This window comes from Chlorocebus sabaeus, chromosome X (assembly GCF_047675955.1).
Source record: "Chlorocebus sabaeus isolate Y175 chromosome X, mChlSab1.0.hap1, whole genome shotgun sequence".
Taxonomy (NCBI): domain Eukaryota; kingdom Metazoa; phylum Chordata; class Mammalia; order Primates; family Cercopithecidae; genus Chlorocebus; species Chlorocebus sabaeus.
In genome coordinates, this window is record NC_132933.1 from 40,713,365 (window position 1) to 40,726,660 (window position 13,296).

General features: G+C 38.5%; 1 protein-coding gene across 4 annotated transcripts in view; it reads left to right on the top strand.

Annotated features, from left to right (window-relative positions):
- The window catches only part of LHFPL1 (LHFPL tetraspan subfamily member 1), a 55,263-nt gene that overhangs the window by 15,480 nt on the left and 26,487 nt on the right, over positions 1-13,296 (top strand). For 3 of the 4 annotated variants that reach the window (XR_005237479.2, XM_007992617.3, XM_007992620.3), the window contains exon 3: positions 4,442-4,540. The exons of the other annotated variant lie outside the window; for it this stretch is intronic. Coding sequence is in view for 2 of the 3 variants with exons in the window: in XM_007992617.3 (XP_007990808.1) it covers positions 4,442-4,540 (99 nt within the window). In the remaining variant the exon portion in view is untranslated. The remainder of the gene's footprint in view (positions 1-4,441; positions 4,541-13,296) is intronic. 4 annotated transcript variants of the gene reach the window in all.

Consider the following 13,296-nt stretch of genomic DNA (forward strand, 5'->3'; position numbering starts at 1 on the left):
CTGGGAGTTAGCAATGACACAGAAGAGAAGTGAGAGCCAGGGCTGCAGCTCATATGTGGCAGAGCTGGAATTTAAACAAGTTTTCTCTGCCACCAGAGCTTCTGCTCTTAACATTTTTAGTGGTGTTTTTCTTAAGTGTTGGTACCAGGACAAGATACCTCCACATTACAGGGTGCTTTTAAAATGCATATTCCTGGGCTGCAGTTACTGAATCAAATACCTGGGGCTGAAGTTCAAAAATCCACATTTTTAATGAACCTCCATTCTTTCAGAAGGTGGCAGGTACTGACACTTGTGAATGACTTCCCTGTTGCTACCTGAAGCACATCTTCACAACTCCAAATTAATGAGAACTGCTGGAGACAAATATAATTGAGAATGAATTACTCAGTGAATCCATTTTTATTTTTAATGTGTTCCCAGGGGCATCTTTCTCCAGCTATGATAAAATGTAATGGAATCAGCTGTCAGTTACAAGTCAAATATCTTCATGAAGTATGTTTACAACCTAATGTGCTCACCTGTCTAAAAGGCAGGATGGAGGGCTGAGGAAGATGGCAGGGGTGGGAGGGCAGGTTGGGCAGAGCATGGAACTACATGCACTAGAGCTGAACAAATGCTTTGCAGAGATTCCTGTTCTTTCAGCAGGTACCTCTGCAAAATTGCAAGATAACTCCAACCAGGCAGCTTTTGAATCAAGCCCTGTTCAGGTTTGGACTTTTTAGCTATTTGTTATGAGGTTAAAGGGTTGAAGAGGTGAGGAAGAAATTACTATGGAGAACACAGGTAGAAACTGGGAGAGGAGCCACAGGAAGAGTCAGCTGCATAAGAATAATAAATTTTTCTTGAGCACTTTCTATGTATGAGGCACTTTATGTATATTAATCTCATTAATTCTTGGAACAGCTCCATAAAATACAGTCAGCCCTCCATATCTGCAGGTTCTGCATCCACATATTCAACCAACCATGACTCAAAAATATTTTTAAAAATCCAATAAGAATACAACTATTTACATACCATTTACATTGCATTAGGTATTATAAGTAATCTAGAGATGATTTAAAATATACAAGAAGATGTGGTAGGTTATATGCATACTACATCATTTTATATAAGGGATTTGAGCATTCGCAGGTTTTGGTATCTGCAGGGGTCCTGGAGCCAATCCCCTGTGAATACCAAGGGACAAGTGTATTATTATTACTCCCATTTTACAGATGAGGTGAATGAAGCACAGAGAAATTAAGTAACTTGCCTAAACTCACACAGCTTCCAAGTGGCAGGGCTGGAATTTGAATTCAGGTCTAGTTCTGCATTCTGACTACAGAACCCATTGTTTTAAGCCACCATGTTGTGCTGTCACTCTCCATCTAATGCCTAGAAAATTCCTAGTGCCAGCTAGAAATATTGTTGCCAAGAGATAATCATCCCTGGACACATGTCTCTAGAAGGACAGAGCCTTTAAGGGTTGATGATCTCTTTGATCAGTGAAAAAAGGCATTGCTAGTTACTGCTATGTGACTTTGGGTAAATCATTTTCCCTTTCTGTGTTTCAACATTCACATCTGTAATAAGGAGAGATTAGGGTAGGTTATGTCCAAAAGCCTTTTCCTTTCTAAGTTTTTTTTTGTTTTTTTTTTTTTTTTTTTTTTTTTTTTTAATGGTGTCAGGTGTCTGGGATGATTTCCCAGCCATGATATTGGAGTCCCTTCAGAAGGGACTTTCCACTTGGGCAATGTGGGCAAAAGAAACTGTCTGTTATATAGCCTGTGCATACTCTGAAACAGATGCATTTATCAAGTACTTATTATCTACCATGTGCCAAGGACACAGAATTGAAGGTAAGTATGTCTCCCTCCTTCAAGGAATACACACTCTAGTGAGGGAGGCAGATGATAAACTTTTGTAAAGAATATATATTACAGACTATTTTAGTCACAGGAGTAAGCACTGGGTGCTATGGGAACAGAAAGAAGGAGCATGTAATTTAGCCTGGGGGTTGGGGATGGCGAGGGAAGACTTCCTGGAGAAGGAAATCCTTGACCTGAGCTCCTCAGTATGGTAAGATCTGAGGGGCAGGGGTCTGAAGAAGATGGAAGGTTCCCTCTACTGTGCCAAGAAAGGCACTTGGCCAGCTCTAGTTTCCGCTTGAGAAGGCAGAGTTCGTGCCAGTCCCAGGGATCTGAATGTGAAAGTTAGAAAATAGAGCTGGTGTTCTTTTATAAACTTGTGTTCTTTTCTTCCTAGTCTGTGTGGGAAAACTCAGTCTTTATTAAATTTTCCCTCAAAGGGTATATACTGGCAGCAGGAAAAGGCTTAGGTTTCATTTCTACTTTTGTCCTTAACCCAGTGTGCATACTCTGGACGACCTCTTCATATCCTAGGATTTCAGTTTATCTGTGGAAAAAACAGGGGGTGTTGTTGTATTACCACTGGATGAATTCCAGGGCCTAGAAAGGTCTTTGAGTGACCAGTTTCACTTCCTGTGACACCACGAGACAGATAAGAATGTGTTCTAATTTTAAGCATTCCACTGAAGAGAATTTCTAACCTTAATTGGTCATTGTTTTAGTTTCTAAAACCATTCTCACTGTCAGTAAATTCTCCATATTTTCTTATTTAAATCCTTCTTGCTATTTCTTAAGGTCCTTCTCTTCTTCTGTGGCCTCAATGAGTACTGAGAAAAGCTAGTTGCCATGGCGCAGTCAAGCTTGGAGGCTACTTTGAGATCTTCCTAAAGGATTCATCTGAAGGCAATATGAGTTCCTTAGAGTATATATGGCTTCTTCCTCAGTGAGAAAAGTGAAGTGAAGATGAAGCTGGCAGTCCCTGGAGCAGCCTGCTTTTCACTGTCCAGTTGAGCCCCAGAGCTCTGGAACCTGTAAATGTGCTATTCATTCACCATTAATCAAGCAACTGCTTTGTGACAGTTCTGTGCTATGTGTTACTTTCTGCATCCACATTCATGGCAGGTGTCCCTCCCATGATCATTAGTGTGGCACCCAAGTATGGTGTGATTGTAATTAGACTCTTGCTTGCAAGTAGCAGAAACTCACTTGAGTTTCCTCAGTGAAAAAGGAATTTATTAAAACAAGGAAAGTAGAATTGGAAAGCCATCAGGAAGGCCTGGCTTCTCTTTTTTCTAGCGGTTCCATTGACAGTATGGAGTTTTTCTCGTGGTATGTCTGCTTCATGTCACTATTCTCTTCTATTCTCTCCCTCTACCAATCAGTTTGCTCAGCTTATCCAGAATTGATACCCACTCATAACTTTGAATTGAACTTGGCTTTAGCTTGACACAGACTTGATTCTACCTTCTGGTGTTGTGGGGGTGTTTTCAACTTCTGCATTATCTGTTAACTAGCTCAGCATCTTTATGATTTTTTTCCCTCCATTTTAAAACAGACTAGTCAAGTGCAGTCGTGAGAAGGGGGAAAGAGTAGAACAATAAGTTCAATCTATAACTGACTGTGAACAATCAATTGAGACAACTCACTACCTTCAGATCTTTATGTTTCTCAATTAAAAATTCCAGAAACAAGAATCTAACCCAGGTCACCTCTTCATGCCAGGCTACAATGTCACCCATCACTGACCAGCCAATGAATTTGTTTTAGTTGTCAGATGCCAATGCTTGATAAAATCCTCTGTGACCAGAGGCAGGGTAAAAGCCATAGGATATAAAATGTGAAAACGTATGCAGCAAGAAAAAGTTGTGAGCAACACAGTTGCACTTAGAAGGCAGTGTTGGCAAGCAGATCCAGATTTGTATCTCTGGTTGGAAGAATAAGATTATCACTAAGGTACAACAGAATTTCCCTGTAATGACTAAATGACCTAAATAAAAGGGCTTTAATCCTTTTATTTAGGGTAAGGGTTCATGATGGAAGGCATATGGAAACCAAAGAAGGAAGGACTGCTTGGTATAAAGCTGGAATGATTTATTAGGGGAGGAGTGTGGTTCCCTGCTCATCAGTCCAGCAGTTGACTCCAAGTTACAGAAATCATTACATGTTTTCAGCTAGTAGGGACCTACCTGATGTTTAGAAACAGCTGGATTTTGGAAAAGAGTAGCAGCCTTTACATTGTTATTCTCTGTGTATCAGACCAAAGCAAAAGAAGTTGGAGAAGCCAACCTGGCCTTGTAAGTCATTGACTAAAGTATTTTGACTGTAAAAAGTTTATTGGGTTGTCTCAGTTTTCAACACTTTTTAAATTTATGAGTTGTCCCCTCTGTTACCTATTACACCCCACTACCTGTGGCATGGCCAAAAAAAAAAATCCTGTTGAGTTGGAACTCTCATAGAAATTTAGGGTAAAGGGGGAAGTGTAAGCTCAATTGAGGAGGCAGAATTTGCGCTGAGCTAATCCAAAGGGAATGTTGGGGTGACAGAAGACGTTATATTTTTTTCTACCTGTGTGTATGCTTTCTTTCTAGGGCTGCTGATAAGCTCAGGCTGTGCCTTATACCCTTTAGGATGGAATAGCCCGGAGATAATGCAAACATGTGGGAATGTCTCCAATCAATTTCAGTTAGGTAAGGTGGCCTGGGCAGACGGCAGTGATGGTTCATGGGAAATCTGTTTTCCAAAGCGCTTTACCACTTGGAGGGGACTCTGTTAGTGGTACTTGCCTGAATCTCTCTCAATGTGTTAGCTTATGGGAAGTGGTGGCTTAACTCACAAGAGTTAGCTGTAAATTTCCCTTCTTTAACTATCTCTCCATACCATTTATGCACTTTTACCCAGAGACCTATGACCTGTTAGGGCAACCTTATCTTCAGAGGGATTTAAAATGCTTGGAGACTAACAATCTGCCATCTTCTGAATAAATCTTAGTTCCTACTAGTGTTTCCTTCTAGGCACAATTTTCCAAATGTAAATCAACAGTATTGCTTGTCAGTCTCCACTGAAGATGTAACACAACGTTATTTAGTTTACCTGATGCATGAGGAACCTATATAAATATTCAAAATGGTTTCTAACGGCAAGAGTTGTTAAATATTAGAGTAGGTGACAGAAGTAGCCCTGAACCATTCTCTGGTTGCCAATTTTCATTGAGAATGTCTCAGATTCACTGTTGTGAGTTGGTAATAGATTAGATTCTAATTGGAAGATTTCAAAAATACTCCCCCACCTATCATGATGAAAGAGTAGGAGAGGGAATGTCTAGGTTTCCTTGGGTATTCTCAATTGTACAGAAGGATTTGGGAACAACAAGGCCATCCAACCACTTATAGCTTGTGCTCCAATACTTCCCTTTCTCTCTGTTGCCTCAGATTGTTTTTTGAGTCTTGCTTGACTCATTTTTGAGAAAGTTTTTCACTATGCAAACATAACACGAGGGAAAGTGTAACTAGTGTGGACGCTCTAATGTCCGGTGTTCTTCACTCAGGGCAAGGCTGACTGGTAAATATAATATTTCTGACGTAAAGGAATGAATAAATACTTGGGGCAGGTGCTGAAGAAAGGGAAGCAAGCTACTAGTCCTGCTAGCTGAGGTAAAAGCTAAAGATTGAGTACATTTTTCCTAGTTGGTTGTGGGGACTGATTCTACTTTTCGAAAATGACAGTTTTGTTGATATATAATTCACATACTATAAAATGTACCCATTTAATGGGTATAATTAGTGGGTTTTAGTATAGTCACAATGTTGTCTAGCCATCACCACTATCCAATTCCAGACCTTTTTTTTTTTTTTTTTTTTGAGATGGAGTCTCACTTTGTTGCCCAGGCTGGAGTGCAGTGGCCCGATCTCAGGTCACTACAACATCTGCCTCCCAGGTTCCAGCGATTCTCCTGACTCAGCCTCTCGAGTGGCCGGGACTACAGGCTCACACCAGTATGCCCAACTAATTTTTGTATTGTTAGTAGAGACAGGGTGTGCAGCGGGGGTTTCTGCCATGGCTCAAACTGCTGACCTCAGGTGATCCTCCCACCTTTGCCCCCCAAATTACTGGGATTACAGGAATGAGCCACCGCACCCTGCCCCAGAACATTTTTATCAGCCCAAAAAGAAACCTCTTATCCATTAGCAGTCAGTGCCTATTTCCCTTTGCTCCCAGCTGCTATAACCACTGTCAATATGGATTTACCTATTTTGGATATTTTATGTAAATGGAATCATATAATATGTGTTTTTTTGTGTCTGGCTTTTTCACTGAGCGAGAAGTTTTCAAGATGTATACATGTTGTAGCATGTGTCAGTACTTTATTTCTTTTCATGTCTGAATAATATTCCATGGTATAAATGTAACACATTTTATTTATCCATTTATCATTTGATGAATATTTGACTTGTTTCTACTTTTTGGCTATTATTATATAATGTTTCTATAAATATTTGTGTACACATTTTTGTGTGGACATATTTTCATTTCTTTTGGGTATATATCTCAAAATTGCTGAGTCACATATTAACTCTATGTTTAAGCCTTTTGAGGAACTGCCAGGCTTTCCGAAATGACTGCATCATTTTACATTCCCACCAACAATGTACAATGGTTTCAATTTTCTCAACATCTTCCTCAATACTTATTTTCCACTTTTTTGTTATAGCTGTCCTAGTGGGAGTAAAGTGCTCTCTTATTGTGGTTTTGATTTGCATTTCCCTGATGGCTGATGATTTCAAACATCTTTTCATGTACTTATTGGCTGTTTTTACATCTCCTTTGGAGAAATGTGCATTCAAAACATTTGCTTGGTTTCCTTCCTTCCTTCCTTCCTTCCTTCCTTCCTTCCTTCCTTCCTTCCTTCCCTCCCTCCCTCCCTCCCTCCTTCCCTCTTTCTTTCTTTCTTTCTTTCTTTCTTTCTTTCTTTCTTTCTTTCTTTCTTTCTTTCTGGATGGAGTAACACTTTGTCACCCAGGCTGGAGTACAGTGGTGTGATCTCTGCTCACTGCCACCTCCACTTCCCAGGAGGAACTTTATTAGGTTGAAGAAGTTCCCTTCTATTCCTATTTTGCTGATTGTGTTCATAATGAAAGGGTGTTGGAGTTAATCAGATGCCTTTTCTTCATTTACTGAGATAATCATGCAATTTTTGTCTTTTATCCTTTCAATATGGTGCATTTCGTTGATTGATTTTCATATGTTAAACCAACCTTGCATTTCTTGGATAAATCACAGTTGGTCATGATGTATAATTTATTCTATACCTTGCTGGATTTAGTTTTCTACCATTTTATTAAGGGTTTTTGCATGTATATTTATTAGGGATATTGACCTGTATATTTCTTTTCTTGTGATGTGTTTATTGACCTTTGGTATTAAGGTAATATTGGCTTTACAGAATGAATTGCTATGATTCTACTTTGATTAAGGTAAAATGCCAAAGTAAAAAGTTGGATATGTGATTTGCATGGAGATTACCAACTTTGTTTTCTGCCCTAATCACCACCTAAGGACCTAGTTCATAAATGGGTAGTTCTGGGCTGAGTGCAGTGGCTCATGCTTGTAATCCCAGCACTTTTGGAAGCTGAGGTGGGTAGATCACTTGAGCCCAGGAGTTCAAGACCAGCCTGGGAAACATGGTGAAACCCTCTCTTTACAAAAAGTAAAAATAATTAGCTGGGCATGGCAATGTTCACCTATAGTCCCAGCTACTTGGGAAGGGAGATACACAGAGCCAAAAAAGAAAAGACATGGTCCCTACCAAAGGAATAAGCTTTTTACCCTGACATGGTTCAGAGAGATGAAGAAGGTAGGGAGGAGAATAGAGGCAGGCATTATCAATCTGTCAGAGTAAGTAAAAAGGATTTACCACTCTAATACTCTGATAGGTTTTCTGCAGCCTCCTATATGAAGAAATCACATTCATGTCTTCAATCTATCTTTTCTTAGGTTTTCATTCAAGTTATCCTAAACCATCCACATTATTTTTCAGTCCTAATTTGAATGATCAAAAATACAATTTATATTAAGGCACTGATCTTGATGTCTGCATTGGATTAAAGATAGCCACAAATTTCTTGACAGTCTTCCCATAGAGAAGCTGGGTCTATCTCCAATTCCTATTCCCCAAATCTTAAGTGACTTATAGCTGCTTTAAGTTAATCTAATTAAATCTAATTAGAGCATTAGACTTCATAGTCTAGTCAGCTTCATTATAGAAGATAAATAGAGTATGACAGAAGTGACGTCAAGCTTATTCTAGGCCTATGGTCTAAAGAACTTGCAGTTTCCATCTTGGTTTCTTGGAGCTCTGAGTCATCATGTAGAAAGTTTGACTATCCTGGAGAGACGACATGGGATTTCCAAGAGTTACTTAAAGACAGAAAAGTTCAGCTAGTACAGCCATTCCTGCCAAGGCACTAGACATGTGAGTGAAGTTGTTCTGAACCCTCCATACCGGTTAACTGAATATCACTGAATAACATCAGTTAATACCATTTAAAGTAGAAGAATTGCCCACCTGAGCTCTCAACAAATTGTGATCCGCAGAACCACGAGATATAATAAAATGGTTGGTTTTAAGCTGCTATGCTCTGAGGTAGTCTGTCATACAGCAATGGATAACCAGAAAAATGCCAAACCATAAGTATATTTCAGAACGTTATTTTAAATAAAAATAATTCATGTATGTGACAAAATAAAACAATACATATATAAAGGTTTAAAACTTAAAATCAGTCTTTTTTCTGACCTCAATCCCATTCCCCAAAGTGACCATTAAGTTCCTTTTATATTCTCCAGAATTTTTAATAAATACAACACATTTTTTCCAACTGGGATCATATTATCTAGCTCTCTATCTAGCTAGCTAGCTACACTGTTCTGTACCATGGATTTTTCACTTATTCATGTCTCTTGAAAAGCTATCAATGTTTATAGATCTTCCTTCTATATTTTAGGTATGCCATATTTTTCCATTGTAGGGATAACATGCTCTGTGAGGGCATAGATTTTTGTCTGTGTTGTTTATTGCTATCTCCCCAGTGCCTGCTTAAAGAGTACCAAATAGTACTGAATATTTGTTGAATGATTGAATCATGATTATTAACCACTTCTTTATGGATATTTAGGTTGCTTCCAGTTTTTGGCTTTTCCAAAACATATTTCAGGGAACAACTTTATGTATATGTCTTAGCATACTAGTTTATCTGTAGGACAGATTCTTAGGAGTGGAATGATTGGGTTAATGGTTATTTTAAATTTTCAGAAGTCACTGGTGAATTAAATTCTCTCCAAAGAGACTGCACTAAGTTATTCTCCAACCCACAGTGTGAGTTTGCCTGATGTCCCATAGCCTCCTCGGTTTTGTGGATTGTCAACATTTCAGTTTCTTCCACCCTGGTATCTTCTTTTAATCTGCATTTCAATAATTATGAAAAGGAGTAAATAACATTTCATTTTTATTGCTCATTTCAAATAATATATTCAACCCCAGCAACTTTAAAGTGTAACAGTGTCTATTTACAATTACAATTCTTTAAAAATCCTTAACTTTTATCCATTTATATTTAAGTCTACTTGATTTCAGACCCTGATTAGAATGTTCCTGAGATTTGCCTTGGTGTATTTTAGCTTGGAGTCAAAGCCCTTTCTAGCAGTTCATCTCCAACTCCCAGGCAGGCTTGCTATCGAAGGACCTCCTACTGCTTCTCTTGGAGAGAACAGTTTTTAGCATATGCCATCTTCCTTCAGCAAGGAAAAGAAATAGAAAGGGAGGGGGCAGAGGATGGGAGACCCACTTTATCCTTTCAATTCACTTATTCGTAACTCTTTTTCTTTTTTCTGTGCATAGGATTGAGGATAATAAAAACGATGTTAACAATAATTAATATGTTTTTGAGAATTTACTATATCCAATACATTATTTTACTTAAACATTGATGACAGGCAGAGAGGGAATAACTGAAGGAGCAAAATTCTTGACAAGGTGGTTTTTAAGTTACTCCAGGGCACAGAGCATGTAATTGGCAGAACCAGGATTTAAAACCAGGCCTGGCAGTCTCCATTGCCCTAGCTCTCAACTATTACTTAGGTGCTGTGATCATTATGTAACAATAATTGCTATCATTTATTGAATGCTTGCATAGGCATCATATTAATTACATTTTAGAATTATTATTTTTTTTTCTTTTTTGTACTTAAATTACACTTTATTTTACTTTATTATTATTATTATTATTATTATTATTATTATACTTTAAGTTCTAGGGTACATGTGCATAACGTGCAGGTTTGTTACATATGTATACTTCTGCCATGTTGGTGTGCTGCACCCATCAACTCGTCAGCACTCATCAACTCGTCATTTACATCAGGTATAACTCCCAGTGTAATCCCTCCCCCCTCCCCCCTCCCCATGATAGGCCCCGGTGTGTGATGTTCCCCTTCCCAAGTCCAAGTGATCTCATTGTTCAGTTCCCACCTATGAGTCAGAACATGCGGTGTTTGGTTTTCTGTTCTTGTGATAATTTGCTAAGAATGATGGTTTCCAGCTGCATCCATGTCCCTAAAAAGGACACAAACTCATCCTTTTTTATGGCTGCATAGTATTCCATGGTGTATATGTGCCACATTTTCTTAATCCAGTCTGCCACTGATGGACTTTTGGGTTGATTCCAAGTCTTTGCTATTGTGAATAGTGCTGCAATAAACATACGTGTGCATGTGTCTTTATAGCTGCATGATTTATAATCCTTTGGGCATATACCCAGTAATGGGATGGCTGGGTCATATGGTACATCTAGTTCTAGATCCTTGAGGAATCGCCATACTGTTTTCCATAATGGTTGAACTAGTTTACAATCCCACCAACAGTGTAAAAGTGTTCCTATTTCTCCACATCCTCTCCAGCACCTGTTGTTTCCTGACTTTTTAATGATTGCCATTCTAATTGGTGTGAGATGGTATCTCATTGTGGTTTTGATTTGCATTTCTCTGATGGCCAGTGATGATGAGCATTTTTTCATGTGTCTGTTGGCTGTATGAATGTCTTCTTTTGAGAAATGTCTGTTCATATCCTCTGCCCACTTTTTGATGGGGTTGTTTGTTTTTTTCTTGTAAATTTGTTTGAGTTCTTTGTAGGTTCTAGATATTAGCCCTTTATCAGATGAGTAGATTGCAAAAAATTTCCCCCGTTCTGTAGGTTGCCTGTTCACTCTGATGGTAGTTTCTTTTGCTGTGCAGAAGCTCTTTAGTTTAATGAGATCCCATTTATCAATTTTGGCTTTTGCTGCCGTTGCTTTTGGTGTTTTAGACATGAAGTCTTTGCCCATGCCTATGTCCTGAATGGTACCACCTAGGTTTTCTTCTAGGTTTTTTATGGTATTAGGTCTAACATTTAAGTCTCTAATTCATCTTGAATTAATTTTCGTATAAGGAGTAAGGAAAGGATCCAGTTTCAGCTTTCTACTTATGGCTAGCCAATTTTCCCAGCACCATTTATTAAATAGGGAATCCTTTCCCTATTTCTTGTTTCTCTCAGGTTTGTCAAAGATCAGATGGCTGTAGATGTATGGTATTATTTCTGAGGACTCTGTTCTGTTCCATTGGTCTATATCTCTGTTTTGGTACCAGTACCATGCTGTTTTGGTTACTGTAGCCTTGTAGTATAGTTTGAAGTCAGGTAGCATGATGCCTCCAGCTTTGTTCTTTTGACTTAGGATTGTCTTGGCAATGTGGGGTCTTTTTTGGTTCCATATGAACTTTAAAGCAGTTTTTTCCAACTCTGTGAAGAAACTCATTGGTAGCTTGATGGGGATGGCATTGAATCTATAAATAACCTTGGGCAGTATGGCCATTTTCACGATATTGATTCTTCCTATCCATGAGCATGGTATGTTCTTCCATTTGTTTGTGTCCTCTTTTATTTCACTGAGCAGTGGTTTGTAGTTTTTCTTGAAGAGGTCCTTTACATCCCTTGTAAGTTGGATTCCTAGGTATTTTATTCTCTTTGAAGCAATTGTGAATGGAAGTTCATTCATGATTTGGCTCTCTGTTTGTCTGTTATTGGTGTATAAGAATGCTTGTAGTTTTTGTACATTAATTTTGTATCCTGAGACTTTGCTGAAGTTGCTTATCAGCTTAAGGAGATTTTGGGCTGAGACAATGGGGTTTTCTAAATATACAATCATGTCATCTGCAAAGAGTGACAATTTGACTTCTTCTTTTCCTAACTGAACACCCTTGATTTCTTTCTCTTGCCTGATTGCCCTAGCCAGAACTTCCAACACTATGTTGAATAGGAGTGGTGAGAGAGGGCAACCCTGTCTTGTGCTAGTTTTCAAAGGGAATTTTTCCAGTTTTTGCCCATTCAGTATGATATTGGCTGTGGGTTTGTCATAAATAGCTCTTATTATTTTGAAGTATGTTCCATTAATACCGCATTTATTGAGCGTTTTTAGCATGAAGGGCTGTTGAATTTTGTCAAAAGCCTTTTCTGCATCTATTGAGATAATCATGTGGTTTTTGTCTTTTGTTCTGTTTATATGCTGGATTACCTTTATTGATTTGTGAATGTTTAACCAACCTTGCATCCCAGGGATGAAGCTCACTTGATCATAGTGGATAAGCTTTTTGATGTGCTGCTGAATCCGGTTTGCCAGTATTTTATTGAGGATTTTTGCATCGATGTTCATCAGGGATATTGGTCTAAAATTCTCTTTTTTTGTTGTGTCTCTGCCAGGCTTTGGTATCAGGATGATGTTGGCCTCATAAAATGAGTTAGGGAGGATTCCCTCTTTTTCTATTGATTGGAATCGTTTCAGAAGGAATGGTACCAGCTCCTCCTTGTACCTCTGGTAGAATTCAGCTGTGAATCCATCTGGTCCTGGACTTTTATTCGTTGGTAGGCTATTAATTATTGCCTCAATTTCAGAGCCTGCTATTGGTCTATTCAGGGAATCAACTTCTTCCTGGTTTAGTCTTGGAAGAGTGTAAGTGCCCAGGAAATTATCCATTTCTTCTAGATTTTCTAGTTTATTTGTGTAGAGGTGTTTATAGTATTCTCTGATGGTAGTTTGTATTTCTGTGGGGTCGGTGGTGATATCCCCTTTATCATTTTTTATTGCGTCTATTTGATTCTTCTCTCTTTTCTTCTTTATTAGTCTTGCTAGCAGTCTGTCAATTTTGTTGATCTTTTCAAAAAACCAACTCCTGGATTCATTGATTTTTTTGGAGGGTTTTTTGTGTCTCTATCTCCTTCAGTTCTGCTCTGATCTTAGTTATTTCTTGCCTTCTGCTAGCTTTCGAATGTGTTTGCTCTTGCTTCTCTAGTTCTTTTAATTGTGATGTTAGAGTGTCAATTTTAGATCTTTCCAGCTTTCTCTTGTGGGCATTTAGTGCT